This window comes from Lachnellula hyalina (assembly GCF_007821495.1).
Source record: "Lachnellula hyalina strain CBS 185.66 chromosome Unknown contig00030, whole genome shotgun sequence".
NCBI lineage: Eukaryota > Fungi > Ascomycota > Leotiomycetes > Helotiales > Lachnaceae > Lachnellula > Lachnellula hyalina.
Genome location: NW_022157144.1, coordinates 22,644 through 42,132, shown reverse-complemented (window position 1 = coordinate 42,132; position 19,489 = coordinate 22,644). Strand labels below are relative to the sequence as shown.

Sequence of the window (19,489 nt, the reverse complement as noted above, 5' to 3'; positions counted from 1 at the left end):
CGGGCTTTTTGCTTTCTAGGGGGCACCCGCCTGGAGTAGCTCAAATACTCAATCTTACATGTTAAAAGTTGAATGCTTTTATAGTCATAATCCAAAAGGTAGAGAGAATACGAAGTATGTTGATGGATAGTAAGTGCAGTCTTTACAGTCGTAACCAGAGGATCTTCAATGCACCACCGCCAAAAACATCTTCATCACAACCTCTCTTTTATTTAATCAGGCAACCTTTTGATGTACGAAGACCAGACATTTATAAGCTAGCTTTGGCTAGACCGACCTGCCCAAAAAGAAACTCTTTGAGGTACTGATTCACTTCGGCGGGTTTCTCCCACAAAGCCCAGTGGCTAGCGTTGACCTCTCCTTTTGTTAGACTTCTGAACGACTTCTCCATTCCAGCTGCCAGGGATGGCGGCAAGGCTTGATCCTTCGTTCCTCCAATAAACAAAGCCGGCATCTGAAATTTCAGGTCTTCCACGGATTTTTCCGCCAACTCTATTTCATCATTGAAATTCAGCTCACTGGTTCGGTACCACTAAGAAGGTAAAGTCAACAATCTGTTTTGGTACTGGGTTGGAGGGGTTGGAGAAGCGATTTGCTTACGTTCAATGGTCCATGGATTCCATGAATCGCATATCTCTTTACATAAAAGTCTATCTCCTCCTTACTCAACAAAGGCGAGGGTCCTACTTCAGGCAAATTGTCGTAAACAACACCAACGGCAACGTCGAACGTCGTTTCTCCACTAGGAGTTCTACCCCCATACATTCCATTCAATAACTGACCAAGCTTCTCTTCCCCCACAATATGCTTTTCCACTTCACCAGATGCAAGCTGAACCTGGTACTTGAAATTTGGCAGCGCACTGATGGGGAAGTATTCCTTGCGTGGTGGGAAATACGGAGTGCAGACAGAGAAGAAAGCAGATATGAGCTTTGGATATCGCAGCGCAACGCGATAGACTACCGCTCCTCCCCCTGTGATACAATTCAGTTGCAGTTCCATAAAGATTTTTGGTATGCAGGCCATGTGACAGGGTTGGGTGGTAACGTCAGACGTCTTTGATACAACTTCGGGTCTAATTGGGAGGGGGAAGATAGTGAGCGCAAATGGTACTTACAGTCGTGTCCTCCGAGTATAATGCTAGACAGGCCAAGTTCTTTTGCAAGAGCAGCCAGATCATCAGCCGCGCGCTTGTAGGTGTAGAATTCAGGGGAATCTGGCGCATCGGTTCCAGAGTAACCCATCATGTCCGGTGCAACGACTCGAAGGCCAAGAGAGGTTAGGAAGGGAATCTGATATCTCCAACCAAACGCCTGCCCCGACGAATTAGCATAGATAAAGTCAAGCGATTAAGAGAGCAAGGTAGTCTGAGCCCGCAGATAGGCTCCAGAAACAGCTCTTATAGAGGCAGACGGCTTTTTGTATAAGGATAGGCCTACCATATCAGGCCATCCATGAACTAGGAAAATAGTGTTGAGGCATTTGCCTTGAGGTTCAGCCAGAATATAGCTGTAAGTCTTGCCGTTCAAAACGGCAGTCTTGTACTGGACGTCCTTAGGCGTGAGCTTTTCAGCCATTGTGATTGGTGTGATAGGTTGTGAGAAACAACAGTGTATTCGTGTTCGTTGAGAGGGGCACGGTGACCGGGCCCATTTATACGTATGATGAACTAACTGCCCCTCAATGCAAACCTTGTTGTCTACGTCCGTATGCTAGTAATCCACCCTAAATGCGCGCATTAAAGATATCAGGGATCCATTTTCCTATGCAGATCACTAATTCTTGTATCTTTGAACACGTTTTGAAGGGTTTAGTATTTATTTCTTTACTCTGGATCTTATATACTAATCTTAAACCTTGATTGCTAATCCCCGACTACTAATCCCTATTACTAAAACCATACCAGGTAATCTTAACTACTAATCCATGTTATAATCGACCCCCTCCCTCACCCTTCAGAGCCTTCACCCCTAGCCACTCAAACTACCAAATCACAACTTTGCACTTGATGTTATACTCTAACAAACTTTGATATACTAATACTACCATCGAATTATTTCTCTGCCAAAGCAAAGAAAAGTCATGAACATTTTATTCGCCCAGTCTACAGCAAACGGCCTGGATATCATTCCAAACAAAAATCCGGACTCCGATCAAATGCCATGACCTGTACAAGAAATGGGATGCAGTCAGTAAATGACTGTATCCTCCTCGTTCTCAACGACTACCTCCCCATTATGTTCTTCCATAGACTGCTTTTCCGCTGTAACCTGTTCAGACTGAGTCACAGGAGTATCATTAGTAGTATCAACAGCGTTAGAAACAGACGGAGACTCGGTACGAGGCTCACCCACCGTCTCCTTGGACGTGATGTTAGCTTTCTCTTTCGCAGATGACTCTTCCTCGTCTGCCTTGGGATACCGGGCGTAAAATTCGTCTACTTCTCGTTCGATTAAAGCCTCAGCTTCGGCGATTTGTTCCTTGATACGTTCTTCCTCTCGTGGCAGCAGCTCCCATGGTTTGTAATACTAGAGTCATAGTCAGCTCTGGTTCAGAAGAGAAGACCTCCGCAGCATACCAGTTTAGGTTCCGCACTGGTAGTAAGGGAATTGGCCATTGCCAGCATATTCGTATGCTTAATTCGCATCCATAGAGGTATTAGCACAATATCAAGATAGCCATAAGGCAATAGCATACCGATTGCTCGTCGAATTTGATTTGCTCGACCTTGCGAACAGCCTTCAAGTCTGCGAGCTTCTGTGTTCTTCGTCCCTCATCTTCGGCCTTCTGTTGTTTAGCTTTCTCCTGTTGACGCTTTTCAATCTCCTGCCGTCGTTTCTGCTGACCATTGGGCGTGCTCTGACTCAATGTACTTAGAAGCCCGCCGAATAAACGTTGGCCACGCTTCCGTTCCTCTTGAACGCTGCTCTTGCGCCTATCTGAGCCAAGGTTCTTTTGCTCTTCCGGGCTGTCTCTTTCGGCCTTGATTGATGATCGCTGGCTCGATGGCTTGTCTTCCTCTCTAATCTCTTCCTCAACCTTGGAACGCTTGGCATCAGATTCGGGCTCAGATGATAATCGCCGCTTTGCGCCTGCACTCGGGGATTTGGCTGGCGCATGTTCGGGAACGACGACTGCGGATGCGATGGGTCTGCAGAGTCTTAGCATTTGCCTTACGGCCACGAGTTAGACGTGAACAAACCCGATAGCTTCCGCCATGTCGACATGAATACGTCTTTAACAGTCCTGCTCTTGATGCATACCGAGGGATATGGATATGGATATGGATATGGACGAAGTCATTGCGGCTGCCAATCTGGTTTATCGAAGGTGATTACCCGATTCGGCGCTTACCAATCAATTTATGGTGGCGGGCGGAGTTTTGATAAGTTCAGGTCGGCTTGGTTTCGTTTCCTTACTACATTTTCCTTAACCCAACGACAACGAAGGAATCCTACGTCTTCATCTTGAGCTTGAGTCAATCCAGAATTATCGAACGACTACCTCCCAAAGTGCTTGCAAATCCATAAGCCTGCAATATGTCTCGCCATCATCCGTAAGTTCCACTTTGCCGTACCCCTCCATCTTGTCACCACCCGCCTCTCTGGCTCCTTCTATTTCCTGGGACATATACTGACATTTTCTCAAGTGATCTCGTAATGTGTCGCAAGCAGTCTGGCACTCATATCGGACGCCTCTGCGATAAGTGCGACGGAAAATGCCCTGTATGCGACTCCTACGTGCGACCTACGACCCTAGTTCGGATCTGTGATGAATGCAGCTTTGGCAACTACCAGAACAAGTGTGTTGTTTGTGGTGGCGAGGTATTTTTTCGTCGAATATTATAGAGGGGATCTGTACTGACACTTACATAGGGTATCTCCGATGCTTTCTACTGCTTCGAGTGTACACGACTAGAGAAAGACCGAGATGGATGTCCGAAGATTATAAATTTGGGATCTTCAAGAACCGATCTGTTCTATCAAAAGAAGAATTTTCGGAATCAATAACGAGAGGATGTGGAGGCATGGTAGTATTGACTGCGTGCTCTCCGTTGCAGCTGCAGCTCTCTCAACTTCGCTTCTCTGGCCATACTTCTCAGCGAAGGATTCGCCAATCAACCCAAAAACAAGAGCGACGAAGTATTGGCAAAGTTGGTGTATTGATCGAAGACGGGCGGATGACCGATAATTTTCAATTGCATAGCGTTGGAGTTTGGGGTGGCATGGGCAAATGGCGTCACAAAAAGAACAATAGAACAGACCAAGACCCCACGGGGAAGTCACACCAACAATTCGGGACCCTTGACCCCATAAAAGTGTAGGAACGATGAATTGTGGGTATGGATTTACGAAGGGATCTTTCTCGTTCTGTCAAAACTTACACCAAACAGTGCTCACTCTACCAATATCACCGAGTGGTGTAGCGGCACAGCACATGACAACAATACTTAAACCATGATGTATTCTAGAAATATCAGACGCCCAGCATATACTCATTATACATCATGCATGTATCCTATTTTTTTTTCATGTCTTTGTTATATGGTTCTTCTGCAATATTCATACACATTCCAAAATAGTGTTACAATGATCAAAAATGGCCTTCCTCCATCCAGCGGCTATCCCTCAAATCAACACCATGTTTTTCAGCCCTCCCCATAAGCAATAGGCATTCTTACAAGACTGCATCTTCCTCATCTGGGCCGAATTATTGTCTTCTAAGCCTTGCGCCTCGCTCACCGTCTACCCCCTAAACCAGGTTTCTAACCGTGATTTACCCTTTAAGTCTCACTTATGACCGGGACCTTAGAATTGAAACCAGGACATAAGAAGATAATAATATGGAGGACCAATTAGGTGAGACCATACAAAGGCCGGGAAGAGTAGAATGTTAGAGCTTGGATTCGGTGCGTAGTGGTAGTTAGGATATTCCTTTTAATGCACGTGATCTAGCTGAAACCGCACCATATTTGACGCCCGTTGGTTCGTCTCACCAACACCAGTATCAGGACAGCCATCACAATGCTGGGTTACATCGCTGCCCTCCTCCCTCTCTGCGTCCTCGTCTGGATTCCCCTCTCAAATGTAATATTTGGCACTCCACAGAAACAAAAACCCTCGGACCACCAGAATGTTTTATTCAACAGTTCTTTTATTGCCACAGACGAACCCCTATCTTGTCCTCCACACAACTACAACACGTTCATCCTATCTCAAGAACCTTTGATCATCTATATTGAGAACTTCCTTACTGCTGAAGAATCGGCCCATCTTATTAGCATCAGGTATCTGGTTCCCTTTTCGCTTTGCATCATTCATTAATTGCTTTTGGATCCTAAACTTCCGATGGCAAAACGATTACTGCTTGAAGCGTCTTAGGACTATCCTATGCCTTCTATGTAGGTAACCTAGGTAATGCCAGCCCTATGAACTCTTCACGACCACTCAGCTCAGATAAGATTATTCTATTCTCGAGCTCTATCATCGTCCCATTTCCATATTCCCGACACATCCGTCTCAGATTTAAACACACGTGACTGAAGAACGCGCAGTGAAGATAAATGGGCCGCCTCCACAGTGACTTCTGGCACTGAGACATCGATTCAGAAAGACATCCGATTCTCTGAGGTTGCTCTCGTCGACCGTGATGAAGTCGTTCGTTGCATTGAGCATCGATCCCGTGCTTTCCAGGGATGGCGTCCAGACCTACATATCGAAAGATTGAGGACGCAGAGATACGGATTGGGAGGTCATTATAAGCATCACTATGATTGGAGTGGTGGAAGTAGAGAGGCAGATCGTGTGAGCACGTTTATGGTGTATGTTGATGCTGATTGTGAGGGAGGAGGTAAGAACGTTTTTTTTTTTTTCTTCTTTTCTTTTTTTTTTTTTGCCCTCTGTTGTGGGTACAGTATGAGCTCGAGGATAGAGTCTTGACTTTATATAGGATGTATGCTAAGTTGACTTTTAGGAACCGAATTTCCAAGAATGAAGATGCCAAATGTGTTAAAGGGGAGGTGGTGCGACTTTCTCGAATGTGAAAAGAATGGACCAGATGGTGATGATGATGGTGGTGGTGGAAAGGGCGACGATTTTGGAATCACGTTCAAGCCGATCAAGGGCAATGCGGTATTTTGGGAGAATCTAGGAGCAGATGGCAGAGGGTATGAGCAGACTTTCCATGCCGGTTTGCCGGTCTTGAGAGGACAAAAGGTCGGGCTGAATATCTGGAGCTGGGGACCGGCCCGAAGGACTTAATGTATGTATCTTCCTGTCATGTGGCCTTGTGTTATTGGCAATTTTGTTGTTCTGGTCTCCACCCCGTTACCACTTGCTTGGTGCGGGAGATGTGGCTTTCATCAATTGAATTGATTGTCAAAATGAATTATATATAAGGTACATATAATATTGAATAAAAAACAGGAATTACGCACACATACCCCGTACCCCGTACCCCATACTCTACCCCACACACCCCTAGTTTTGATCAGATCCCTCAAGTGGACAGCAATCAACTCGCCCTCTCATATTATTACGTTATTTACAGATCAAATGCCTCTTCTGACGGGTTTGAATCTAGTCATTTGATATCTCACATTCGTTGCCCTCGTGCCAATATACCCAGATACAGTCAGTAGCAGATATGGGAAAAGAGATATTCACCGTTGATTTTATACAATCAATACACCAATTAAGAGCTGCATGCTGGCCCTTTCTGAAGTTAGAACCCCGAATCACCACTGGAACTATCCAAGTATCTAACAAACATAACTCTTCAAACTTTGAACGTTTCTTTCTTTTCTTTTCGGGCTTTCATTAACTAAACCAGTCATGGTTGTTTTTCTTACGTTTTCTAAGAGGTGCTGAGAGCACGGTAGTTCCTTCATTTGCCCACGCGCGTGTATTATTATGATTTAGTTCCATGTGTGTAACTCAATAAGCATTACCTCTCTAACATTTACTCCCATCTATTCATTCGGCCCTTGTGTCTCCTGCTTTCCATGCAAGTTGTCGGTGACTGCAAATGGAGGAATGCGCGTCAACGGAGGTTGTGAATAGCACCTTCCTTTTGTATAAATATCTCTCCTGAATCCCCTCGGACATAGTCTTTATAGCATCTCATTGTCGACCACAACATATTTTCAATCACCCACCCTCCCTAGGAGGCGTACTTTGCTTTCTAAGATATACTTATTGCATTGCCTTAGCCCGCAGCTATGAATTTTCACTTCCTCGTAGTTGCCCTAGGCACACTTGTCAACAACGGTTTGGCAGCTACATTCAGTCCAGCCAGACCTCCCGCGATTCCTCTGGCAGGTATGTAATCTCATTTCTCCTGGGGAATTATCTGACATCTGGAATAGTTAGATCTCCGTACATGAACACATGGCTTGAACTCGGAAGCGATGGAGGATCCCAAGGTTTCCTTCCAGGTGCTTGGCCGTAAGTATCCCCAAAATCCACCTCTTTTTATAGCACAAACTCTGACAAGTCTCCCTAGTCGCTTCTGGGCGTAAGTTCAATCTATCACTTCTCAAATCAGAAGGACTTGTCAGCTGACTCCCTGGCAAGAGGCCCCCAACCTGGAGAAGCCGTTGGTGCCAATGGAGCCGTAACTGGGTGGACAGGATTGATCAAGGTTGACGGGGCATCATACACATGGATGGGGCAGCCGAAAATTGGCGACGACTTCCCTACCAATGTCAAGCAGACGAGCTTTGAATATACCTCCCAACGATCAACCTTTATCATGAACGTCGCAGGAAAAGTATCTATGAATGTAACATTCATCTCCCCTATTGCACCAAAGGATCTCAAGAGACAGTCAATCATCGGCAGCTATCTTCAGGTCACTGTTGCTGCAACTGATGGAGCTACGCATTCTGTTCAACTCTACGCTGACACTACAGCAGGTACGTATCAGTACTTTTTTGATGTAATTGTGCCTTGGTGCTGACTTTTACTAGAATGGGTTTCTATCCGCAATACAGACACTGCCCAGTGGAGGTAAGAGGCAATCCGAATTCCACACAATCTATAAACTGACGCCATATAGCTTTTCCAATCAGAATAACATTGTCAGTCACAAATCCTGGCGTCAAACACAGAGCGAGTTCAATGCGGATTTTCCTGATGATGGTTCCCATTGGGGAAATTGGTAAGCGCGGGTGCTTTTGTTGTCAGTTCATAACTTATTTTTCACAGGTATTGGTCAACAGCAGCCACCCCGTCCTTGACTTCCCAATCTGGTGGTCATGAGACTGTGCGCGGGAACTTCCTTCGTGACGGCAAGCTCCCAAACACCCAAGATAGCAATTACAGAGCAATCAGTGACAACTTCCCTGTCTTTGCATTCGGTAAGGATGATTGAATTTGAATTCCGAACACCCAGCTGATTACTTTGTAGCAAATGACCTCAGCAATGTTGGGAACAACCCAATCACAACGCTATACACCATCGTTCATGCCCAGGAGAATGCCATTCAATTCGATGGTGCAAACGGCATCGTTTCTGTCCGCTCTCTCTGGACCAGTTATTTCGGTTCTGATCTTGCAGTGGTCGAGTTTTTGTACAAAGACTACTCAACAGTAGATGGAGCTATCGATCATGTCTTCGCTGTTGACTCTCTTGCGGCTGGTGGCCAGGATTATCTCACCATCACTTCGCTTTCGGCACGCCAAGCCTTTGGTGGTACTCAGTTATGCGGAACCATTTCCAAGCCGTACCTGTTTCTCAAAGAAATTTCCTCCGACGGCAATATTCAGACCGTGGACGTTTTCTTTCCGGCTATACCCATTTTCCTATACTCTAATCCGGTCTTAGTCAAGTACCTTCTGGATCCATTGTTTGAGAATCAAGAAGCTGGGCGCTTCCCCAAGCAGTGGAGTATACATGATATGGGGGGCCATTACCCGCAAGCTATTGGGCATGAGGATGGCCAACAAGAGGATATGCCTGTTGAGGAATGTGGAAACATGATCATCGCAACTCTAGCCTATGCCCAGTCGACATCAGACACTGCCTACCTGTCTAAACACTATCAACTATTGAAGCAATGGGCTGGTTTTCTAGTCTCTGATTCTCTGATCCCAGACAACCAACTATCTACCGACGATTTCCAAGGATCGCTTGCCAACCAAACGAACTTGGCGTTGAAGGGTATCATTGGTATTGAGGCAATGGCTGTGATTGCCAGGCTTACAGGCAACAATGCGGATGTAACCAGATTTTCCAACACAGCGCATGACTACATCAAGAAGTGGCAGGATATGGCTGTGGTCACGGATGCGAATCCTCCACATACCAACCTGGCTTACCATGATAACAACTCGCATGGTGCGTAAAGTCTTAGCTTTTAGACCTCAAACTGACTACGAAACTATAGGTCTGCTTTACAATCTTTACGCCGATAAACTTCTGGGCCTCAATCTAGTCCCAAATTCCATATACGACATGCAAAGCACCTTTTATCCCACGGTCGCAGATGAATTTGGAGTAACGCTTGATACAAGAAATACGAATACGAAATGTAAGTCTTCCTATCCTGACACCCCAAGTAGTACTTATTAACAACCCGAAAAGCGGACTGGCAAATGTGGGTTGCAGCTATCTCAAGCCCGTCCACAAAGACCATGTTTTATTCCAAGCTCGCAAATTGGATAAACAAAACACCGACGAATCGTGCTTTTACTGACCTGTACAACACGCGGTCAGCAGAGTAAGGAATCCTCCTCTCAATCAGAATCAGGACCTAATCATGAGACAGTTTTGGGGGGGGCAAATTTGCCGCACGACCTGTTGTTGGAGGGCATTTTGCGGCGCTGGCCTTGAACGGGGCCCCGAGGAGTGCGGGTGTTAGGAGGGGTGTGGAATTTAAAGCTTGAGCCATTAATGTATTGTGCTTTGATTGAGGGGCGTGGACTGGACTTGGGGCTTTTGGTTTTTGAATTAGGTAGGATACCCGTTATGGATTTTGAATGATGATAACTCCTCTCACGAATTTGTTTCAAGGCTATGCTGTGAGAAAATAAGATCGCTTTTGATATATGATAAGTGACTTTTCTTGAAATACCTCGTTAATCCTCAGGCGAATCACCACGACAGAGTTAGTGTAGAACGGAGACGGAATGTCTTAAAAGTACTACTCGGCCCGTTGTATTGTAGCTGCCTTGAATAACTTTTGGCCGTGTTATCACAAAGTGGAATGGTATACTCCTGGGGGGTTTTGAGGATAGGTTGATTAGAAAGAAGAGCTATGAGCTCCAAATTGCTAGCTGAGGTACGTTGGGAAATCTGCTGTCTTGACACTTGGATTATTCATCTAGAGCAATCTTCCACAGAAAGAGAACATCCAGGTATCAACCGGGCATATTAAAGAGCAGCGTAACGAGGTGAGAAATGGATATCAAGCCTGATAACAATATCCTAGTAGTTACCCATCCAATGCCTTGGGGGAGGAGCCGAATTAGGTTTACATAAAACCTCCCATTTTGCATTCGAACCATGTAATGCCGAGTACTATGCATAGCACCAGAACCTTAACGTCCCTGGTGTCAACCAAACTTATCATAAACCATGCTATAACGCTGCCATTAAACAATGTGGAGGTGCTGGCTAGTGTCTCCTTTGTCGGCTTTATCGCTCTGTCTCAGGGTCTCTGAAGACTTCGTCCGCGGCCTGGAGGGGATATGGAGTGGTATTATCCCTCGAGTATGGAGGCAACTGATAGTCCCCAGGAGAACCTCCGCCAATTGATGATGCAGGTAGTCCGAGACTTTCTGGTATCCGTTCATCTGGACTCGGCAAACGCGACTCGGAGCCTTCCCGAGCGAGCAGTGTGTCGTCCAATTCTGTGTCGGTGATTGAAGCAGACTGTAACAAATTAGTTTGATGTTTTTTGAAGAAGAATTCTGAAAAACGTGTGCTGTTTTTGGGGGCGCGTAGAGGGGAATTCTGAAAGGGCTGTCTACAGTTGGGGCTGGCGTCCGCGGCACCGGGAACACTGGCGGCGAGATTCTGATATTTTCTAATATTTTATCAATAGGAGAAGCTTTAGCCGCTACCGCGCTCCAGATACCATCCTCAAACGGGACGCCAGTCATCTCGTTGGCTACGGCATCTGCGGCATCTGCGGCATCGGCTGCCTCCCTAAACTCGGAAAAATACGGAGTTGCACTCCTGGCTGAGTTGATGGAAACTGGAGATCTGCTCGATCCTGACCTTCCTGGCACAACAGGCTCAGAAGGAGCTAACATAGCCCCATTGTTGCCCTCCATAACTCCAGAGTCGTCGGGAGTTTTGTCGTGGGTATGTTCGTCCGAGCACCTGCTGCGTTGTGTTTGGAAAGACCTTGTACCGCTATGCTATTAGGGTCATTGGGACCCTGAGCATGTTCCTCATCGCCACTTAATTGTCTCCCCATAGATATAAGATGCTGCGATTCCTGGGCTTCTGTTCCGTTCTTACCCGCCCCCTTCTTTTTTGCAGTGTCCTTTTTTGCAGTGTCCTTTTTTGCAGTGTCCTTTTTTGCAGTGTCCTTCTTTGCAGTGCCCTTCTTTGCAACGCCTTTCTTGTTTGAAGGGCTCCTCTTCTTCTTTTGAACCCCACCGGACTGTCTCATGGTCAGCCTCTTCTTGATGAGGGAAGCGAGCGCTTGCATTTGTTTTATTGAGCACCGCTAGCTTATATTTTCCCTCCGCTGCCTCCGCTGCCTTCCTTCGCGGTCTCTGCGACAGAGGAGACTTGTCAGTCTCGAGCTGGAGGGAGCAATAGGAACAATCCTCACTTGGGGTCGGCCTTCTTCATCCATTGCAACGTCCAAGCCAGTTCTTGCAAGCACGAGCGGTTGAGAATGGAACCTTGCTTTGTTAGAGAATATGCCTCAAAAGATGTGAAGCTAGATGCGCGTAATTGGAAAACCTGTCAGGTATTGATGATGGTGGAAATGCTGGCATCATGTAGAAATATGGTGAGAAGGGGTGGTCGTTCCTTCCAGGTATGGATGTCATAACAGTAAACTTCGTTGGTATTAGTTTCCTGCTTTTATTTTACCTGAGTAAACAATGAGCTTCGCCCCGGAAAAAGTATATTCGTATCTTCCTTTCAAACAGAGAAGTGAAGCTAGCAGGATAACACCTGCTGCCTCGAATCAATACTTTCAATTTTCACTTAACTAGTTCTTCCATTCCATCTAGCCAAGCCACTTAATACTGATATATTCATCCAGGCCGAGATCCGTGCCCTCATTCGCCTAACACCTTGATGTCCCTGACGTTTAAATGATACAAACAATACAATGTCATTCCGAACCTAAAACCCCCCGCCATCACTTGCACTTGCGCCTTGGTTCGTCGCCGATCTAGCCTCTACTCTCTCGCGATGTTGCCGATTCTTCAAATGCACTTCGAAATTGCCTACCGTGGTCTCCGGACCTGGGGTATACAACTTGCCAGGACAATCGTGACACCGTATCCGGGGCAGATACATCCATTTTATTCCTTCTGGAGTAGGTTGCCCTGCTGGTGGTGCTGGACAGGGCATTTCGGTCGTGGAATTGACCGGCGAGTACCGCATTACACCCTCAAAACGGTCCGAAGGATATGTAGTGAGGAGAGTTGTTAGGCCTTCCGTGAGCCAACTTGGAGGTGGAGGCTGGAAAGATGTTAGCAACGTATAATTTAGGGAATGAGAAATTGAAGGATCAATCAGACTCGCATCGCTTGATGGTGATAAGCCGGCCAAACATACTCTCATGAGGACGTTTTCGAGGAAGCATTATTTCCTCGAGCTTCATCACATGTGACCTCAGGGAAGAAGCAAACAGAATATAGAACTTACTGGTGCATGAGCAGGTTGGCCTGGAGCAGGCGGTGGTGGAGCATCGACTCGACCTATTTGAACCTGTGTCCCAGGAGTTGTCGAAGGCTGCAGTTGCTGGTTCTGTGTCCCAGGAGTTGAAGGGGGCCCCATCGAGCCCGGAACTGGCGTACCACGAGCTGACTGTGAGCTTTTGAACGATGGTGTCTGCTGTATATTCGAAGGACGGTTGCCGGCCTTGAGCTCCCGTACAAGTTTCCTTAATTTGTCCTTTCCAATTTTCAGTTTGATAACCATTGTCGGACTATCCAAGCTCTCTTCACGGGCGTCGCGACCCACAAATCTTCTGGCAGAAGTTCTTGTCTCATGGTGATGCATTATCGCTGCCTCGGGCGTTTCAGACCTTCCAATATTCGCCATTCTCTGTTGCGCGGCTGTGGCGGCTCCTCGCATACCTCTCGTTCTAGCAGTACCTGAGAGTAGATTGGACATAGCAGGAGTTTCTGGAGATGAATCATCGCTGTCCGATGACTCGGAAAGATCTCCATCTCCTTTCCCAGCTGCACGTTTCCCTCGCCCCGAGGTACCACCCACTCTCTTATATATCCGGCTCTCTTCTATCGTATCTGCAGCCCCGGGAAGTACCGACGAGACAATTAAAGTGCGTACAGTTCGTTGTCTATCCTTGAGATCTGGTAAAGTGGGACCTCCTCTTCTGTTCACTGATCGCTTTTGTCTCCTCTGCTCTCTGGAGTATATGACTTCGCTCCTCTCTAGATCGGCCTCAGTCATCTCATATAAGTAGGGTGCATATTCCCTAGCTTGTTGCTGCGGTCGAAGGGCAGTCGTAATGGGGGTCTGACAAAACGAATTAATCAAATCTGCATCCTCTAAAGGTCGGCCATCAAACGGATGTCCAACAATGTATAAACTCCTGGTGAACAGCTGGCACTGTTCTCGTATGCAATGCGCAATCGCAGTGGTAAATTCTCCTGCCAGCGACATTTCTCTGGACATGCTCTGTGCAAACTCCTCGGGCGAGTTCAAGGGATTATTGAGCTCCCATTCAAACTTGTCTTCCAGCGTTGTAGGGCCAATGGTGATATTGAGTTTGATGACTATTCGCATTTCTTCATTTTTGTAGGCTGAGTATGGCAACTCGGGATCAAGAGCATCTTCCTCAAAATACACCTGAGGGTAGAAGTCGGTGAGCTGCTCGTGCAGTTGCTGCTGAACTTGTTCGAGTACTGGATTCGCTGCTGGAGTGACCAAGCCTAAATCTTCAACTAGTTGGGCAGCGAAAAGATCTGGTGGGACTGTACGATCGTGCAGGTTCCATGTAAAAGTATCTCGAAGCTTGATCTTGTCATAATCCACATCCAGCCGTATTGGCACCAACTCTTCCACAGCTTCTGCCTGCTGAGCCATGTCCTTGCGCTTGACGCGCAATTGACGAGTCTTCTTGTGACCCAGCCTCGGTTTCGCGCCTGGATATACAACTTTGGTTGGGCCATCCGTGTGGCCGTTGCCATAGCCATTGTAGCCCTCGCCATACAGGCGACTGAGGGGAAACCATTGTCGAAAGTCAGTTCGGACCTTCCTGTAATCGTCTATCTCGCTCTTCATGTGGGTGTATTGCTTTGCTCGGCTATCCTGGTCGGCGACTATGGAGGCCGTATGAACAAGATCGCGATTGACATATTGGTCCAAGACATACTTCTCGAAGTCGGCTTTTGTGCGCTCGCGATGAGCCAGGCCAGGCGAAGATGCTGCTGCTACTGCTGCTGCTGCTGAAGCAGCTCCTACAGGCGCCGAGGCGGAGGCAGTGTCGACGTGTAAGGAATCCTGAGGGTCGGGTGCCATGATGGGCACATTCGCGACAGGTTTGCGACAATATTGGTGCTATACGGCTGGCTTGACTAGGTGGATGCCAGGAAGGGGGTAAACTCGGTGGTAAATAAATATACAGTATTCGTAACTGAGGCGCGACTTTGGCGCGAAAGGCATAGACTACCGATATACGTACAGTAAGGTACGAGTACTGACTGTACTTAGCTGGCCTGGGGTCTTATTTGAAGCCTCAATATTGAGGCCCACTGTGTAGGGTGAAGCAAAATATGCGGTTGACGATAACAACCACCGCAGTCATAAATAAACAAACTGAAAGAATCGGTCAACAATAAAAGGTACACTGGACTGGTACACTGCCTACTCTACCGTAGCGGTTTATAAGGATTTGCCATTTGCTACTGTACAGTAATAGTCGTAGCAACAGCAACCGCAAGAACAAGGTAGCAATCAGCGGCTCGCTAATACTGAACGGGCACGCACAACCCAGCCCAACTAACCCACCCCACCACAGCCAGCAACATTCAGGCACACCACACTACTGAACTAAACAAAATACCACAAATTCTCCCTTTTGCTGGTCTAAATACAAATTCATTTCCCCACATACATACAAATCTACCAGCATCATGGCCGACAAGAAGGAAACCGAGGAAGTTGGTAAGTTGCATCCCTCCATCCCTCCATCGAGTTCAGGACAGCTTGGTGGGATGTTTCTACCCCGCTATCCTTCTCGCAACTCGAGACAACGGCCCCAGAAGCACCCAGACAGTGAAAAATAACTAATAATCACGCATGCAGACTACACTCTCAATAACCCCGACACTCTCACAAAGTACAAGAGCGCTGCCCAGATCTCCCAGAAGGTTTTGGAGGCCGTCACTGCACTTTGCGCGCCAGGGGAGAAGATCGTCACCATCTGCGAGAAAGGTGACAAACTCTTGGAGGAAGAGATCGCAAAGGTCTACCGTGGAAAGAAGATCACAAAGGGTAAGCAGAGCTTGACTTTCAGTCATACTCGTGGTCGCGACTAACCAGCATACACAGGCATCTCCCACCCGACCACTGTCTCGCCATCCTCTTTCGTCACCCCCTACACCCCGCTCACATCTGATGAAGCTGAGGCTTCCGTTACGCTGAAGGAAGGCGAAGCTATCAAAATCCAGTTGGGCGCACAAATCGATGGCTTTGGAACAATAGTCTGTGATACCATCATCATTCCCTCGGCCGAGAATAAGGATGATGTGATCAAAGGCCGTGATGCCGACTTGCTACTAGCTACCCACTATGCAAACGAGCTTTTGTTGCGCCTAATGGTACCACCTGGACTCCTTGCTACGGGCACTGATGAGGAGAAGGCAAAGGCGGCTAAAGTCAAGGCACCTACCCAAAGCAGGATCACTACTCTGCTGGAGAAGGTGGTCAAGAGCTACGACTGCAATCTGGTAGAACACACCACCAGCTGGGAGTTTGAGCGTAACGAGATCGAAGGAAAGAAGAAGATCATTCTTGCTCCTGGTGATGGCACCAAGGGCGATGGCGTTCCTGAAGTTGGTGATGTTTGGGGTGTTGAGATGGGTGTATCTTTGGGATCTGGAAAGATCAAGACCTTCGAGAACCGACCAACTCTTCACCGTCGGACTACTTTGACCTATGCTCTCAAGCGACCTAGCTCAAAGAAGATTCTCAATGAAGTCGTCAAGAAGTTTGGTGTCTTCCCTTTCAGCTTAAGGCAATTGGAAGACGAGCGAGACGCAAAAGTTGGTGTTGTAGAGTGTGTCCGAGGCAACGTCTTTAGGCAATATGAGGTTGTCGGTGACAAGGACGCGGAGCCGGTTGCTCGACTGTTGACCACAATTGGTAAGAAGAAACCTTCATATTCTGCACCCCGGGTGAGTGTAGGCTAATTTGGTTTGCAAGCTATCACAAAGAATGGTCTTCAGAAACTTGCTGCACCACCAGGCCCAGATCTGTCCAAGTTCCAGACGGACAAGAAGATCACAGATGAGGAAGTCCTCAAGATCTTGGAGGAACCCCTGGCAAAGGAGACGAAGGTCAAGAATAAGACCAAGAAGAAGAAGCCGGCCAAGAAGACGGCAGCAGCTGCAGAGGATGAGGAGAGCAGCGACGACGAGTAAAGCATTCTATGGCGGTATGGCGGCATGATGATTTGAGAAAACCCCCCTGGGATGAGATGAGATGATACGGGGATGAGAAATTCCTTTGCATTCGACATTCTTTCTTCACGTCTTCACGTTTGCTGTAGGCACTGCTTTGCTATGCTATGCCATGATATGCTATGCTATGGAGCTCTCCAGCAACTTTTACTCTAGCCAAGTTTCGTTAGTCTAGAAATGGCGGAATGATGGCATGATCCTCCAGCATTTCAAAATCTCGGAGGATTTCACTGCACACGCTGTTCCTGAGCAATAGAACTTCTCGAGTAAATGAGAGAATAGAGATATGCATCATATGAGGATTCTGACTTTCACTTCGTCTTCTTAGGAACGCGATGGTTCTCTCTCCTTGTTGACTGAGGTACGTAGGTACCTAGATAGGTACCTACGACAATGCGTGTGACAATTCCATGACCTCACCTCAAATGGGGATCAAACCGGATAGGATAACTTACAGATGATCTAGATTCAATCTCACTCGCCCAAAAGCTTCTGTCCTTAGATCCCTCACTTACTACCCCGTAGAGGATACTCATTGTCATTGTAATCCCTAGCTGACACTTGGAAAGGAGCTCACGCACAGCCCAAAGAATAAAATAGCATGTGAGCAGAGAGCACTGCACTGCCTCGTAGGAGCAGAACTGGATGGCTCGATAGATGTAAACAAAGGAAAAGAAAGAGGGGCGGTGGTCCTTGATCATACTGATATTAATTTGCTGGATGTGGTGTGGTGTGGTGTATGTGCTTGCTGCATTTTATGGTATGCCGGTCCGCTACGACCAGACCAGACCACCCACCACCAAAGCGAGCCCCTTGAAAAGCCAACCCAACCTCGCCAACCCTAACACACAACTTCCTCCTTTACATCACAACATACCGTGCCTCAACACCACCTGTCGACGAACCACCTCCCTGATCCCGAGCTATATCAAGCCAGTCTGGTCCTTCTCAGTGCTGACTCCATTTGCCCAACTTTATCTGTCGAAACGCACCACATACTGTCGAGAATTGGTGGCGACAGGCTCTTCCTCACACGTGACCTCTCTCTCGATTGCCGACCCCTGTGTACGGAAAACCTTAGCGACTCCTACCTCCTATTTGCTCTTCACCACCAACCAATTCCTCAGAGCTAGGTACTGGCTGTACCTCTCCCCCTCCCGAATCACGATTGATTCTGCTGTGCATGCGAGTGAACAATAGAGCAGTATTTGATTCTGAATTCATGCCCAAGCTTCCTCAGCTAACATCTTCGCAGCGTGCTGGATTCGTGGTCGCGGTCGCATTCGAGTTCAGGGAGGGCTGCGAGCCATGCAGGCTCCGCGGGGAGAAAGAACGACGCGAAGTCGATACAGCAGTCCCTTTGTGTCTGCAACCAACAATGCGGCTGTCGAGGCTTCGAATACAACTGCAGATGCTGCTGCTGAACGGCCAACGACTTCCTCGGAAAATTGGGTCGAGCCCCCTCTACCAGCTCCCAGACCGAGCTTTGCAGATTCTGGCCACGAGCGTGGTGGCGTTGTTGCAAATATGGCACCTCTGGGCACACGTCCAAGTCTCAAGATCATGAGGTCTGCTACTAGGCCTGACGGAGGTTCGGATGCGGGTGGGCGTTCTACGATTGGAAAACGCACAGCGTCCGTCACCCCCTTCGAGGCCATGACGCCCGAGCCTCCCACGATCCCTCTGCGACGTAGATCTGCCTCTACAAAGACCGACGATGTTGAGCTGCCAACTCCGAAGACACCGCAACAATCGAGTCCTGAAAAAGCGCCTGTGGTGGATCATGTTATGGATCAAACATCTGGTCAAGCAGTTTTTGCTCTGTCGGCATCACCTTTGCCCGCATCTACAGCTACAACTACGGCTACAACTACAGCTACAGATGCAACTACAGAACCAGAAATCACTACTCCTATCGCCACAGCTGCAGAGCTGAACCACCAGGTCTGCACTCCTGCTACACCAGCACCTGAAGTTCCCTCGCTCCCCGCTCAACCAGCTCTTGGTGAAGATGGCGAGCCTCTCATTGACCTTGGTAAAACCGACAGAGTCATTGAAGATGCTGTCCAGCTGGCCGTCGACAATAGGCGGTGGCCTACAGCGTATGCTCTGCGCATTCTGTATGATGATGCTCGAGACTCTGATGCTCGAGTTGTCAGAATCATCGAAGCTGTCTACAACAGCCGCGCAGCACCTGCTCAACTGGCGGAGTTTCAAGCTTTGATGAAAGAGAAGAAGAAAGAGGGCAAAAAAGACAGAACGGGGGAATATTATTTCAATGGCGATGGAAGTGATCCGTTGCCACTTCCCCAATTCTCAACGCTCAATACTATTCTTTCGTACGGTCCTCCTCAGACACACCCCGGCATGGGCGTGCGATCAGCGAGTGACACTCAAGCGAGGGCCACGTCAATTTCGCATTTATCTACATCACCGCTCAAGGAATACGACATTGCGCACATCGCCAAGAAGCAAAAGCAGAGTCATTATGTGTCTCCCTTCTCGCCGATGCCGATGAACGGGCTCAACGGTATCTATGGCTCGGGAATCGGTGCAGTTGCAGTTGCAGGCACGGGTACGGGTGCGGGTACAGGGGGGGCGATTGAAGCAGCGCATGCGAAACCCGAGACGCCGCAGCAGAACGG

The 19,489-nt window shown here is 47.8% G+C and overlaps 7 protein-coding genes across 7 annotated transcripts; 4 read left to right on the top strand and 3 right to left on the bottom strand.

The window, feature by feature from the left end:
- Window positions 1–250: 250 nt before the first annotated feature.
- Window positions 251–1,577, bottom strand: Ephx2_1 (Bifunctional epoxide hydrolase; the record flags this gene model as incomplete). The annotated part of the gene is made up of 4 exons (XM_031148404.1): window positions 251–532; window positions 601–974; window positions 1,118–1,313; window positions 1,440–1,577. 4 exons carry the CDS (start codon window positions 1,575–1,577, stop codon window positions 251–253), a joined length of 990 nt encoding a protein of 329 aa, XP_031007278.1.
- Window positions 1,578–2,189: 612 nt separating this feature from the next.
- LHYA1_G003432 (uncharacterized protein) lies at window positions 2,190–3,219 on the bottom strand (the record flags this gene model as incomplete). Its single annotated transcript, XM_031148403.1, has 4 exons — window positions 2,190–2,528; window positions 2,579–2,635; window positions 2,698–3,151; window positions 3,203–3,219. The coding sequence occupies 4 exons, from the start codon at window positions 3,217–3,219 to the stop codon at window positions 2,190–2,192; spliced, it is 867 nt and encodes a 288-aa protein (XP_031007277.1).
- A 320-nt stretch (window positions 3,220–3,539) lies between these two features.
- Window positions 3,540–4,010, top strand: LHYA1_G003431 (PHD finger-like domain-containing protein 5B; the record flags this gene model as incomplete). The annotated part of the gene is made up of 3 exons (XM_031148402.1): window positions 3,540–3,556; window positions 3,650–3,824; window positions 3,876–4,010. 3 exons carry the CDS (start codon window positions 3,540–3,542, stop codon window positions 4,008–4,010), a joined length of 327 nt encoding a protein of 108 aa, XP_031007276.1.
- A 1,014-nt stretch (window positions 4,011–5,024) lies between these two features.
- P4H1 (Prolyl 4-hydroxylase) lies at window positions 5,025–6,260 on the top strand (the record flags this gene model as incomplete). Its single annotated transcript, XM_031148401.1, has 3 exons — window positions 5,025–5,287; window positions 5,546–5,850; window positions 5,974–6,260. 3 exons carry the CDS (start codon window positions 5,025–5,027, stop codon window positions 6,258–6,260), a joined length of 855 nt encoding a protein of 284 aa, XP_031007275.1.
- A 959-nt stretch (window positions 6,261–7,219) lies between these two features.
- gtaA_0 (Glutaminase A) lies at window positions 7,220–9,887 on the top strand (the record flags this gene model as incomplete). Its single annotated transcript, XM_031148400.1, has 11 exons — window positions 7,220–7,319; window positions 7,367–7,445; window positions 7,504–7,515; window positions 7,575–7,915; window positions 7,970–8,009; window positions 8,059–8,160; window positions 8,208–8,359; window positions 8,410–9,339; window positions 9,389–9,532; window positions 9,586–9,721; window positions 9,770–9,887. 11 exons carry the CDS (start codon window positions 7,220–7,222, stop codon window positions 9,885–9,887), a joined length of 2,154 nt encoding a protein of 717 aa, XP_031007252.1.
- A 2,425-nt stretch (window positions 9,888–12,312) lies between these two features.
- On the bottom strand, window positions 12,313–14,682 carry snf5 (SWI/SNF chromatin-remodeling complex subunit snf5; the record flags this gene model as incomplete). Its single annotated transcript, XM_031148399.1, has 2 exons — window positions 12,313–12,654; window positions 12,841–14,682. 2 exons carry the CDS (start codon window positions 14,680–14,682, stop codon window positions 12,313–12,315), a joined length of 2,184 nt encoding a protein of 727 aa, XP_031007253.1.
- A 614-nt stretch (window positions 14,683–15,296) lies between these two features.
- Window positions 15,297–16,805, top strand: cdb4 (Curved DNA-binding protein; the record flags this gene model as incomplete). Its single annotated transcript, XM_031148398.1, has 4 exons — window positions 15,297–15,327; window positions 15,469–15,657; window positions 15,715–16,559; window positions 16,611–16,805. 4 exons carry the CDS (start codon window positions 15,297–15,299, stop codon window positions 16,803–16,805), a joined length of 1,260 nt encoding a protein of 419 aa, XP_031007249.1.
- Between the last annotated feature and the right edge of the window lie 2,684 nt (window positions 16,806–19,489).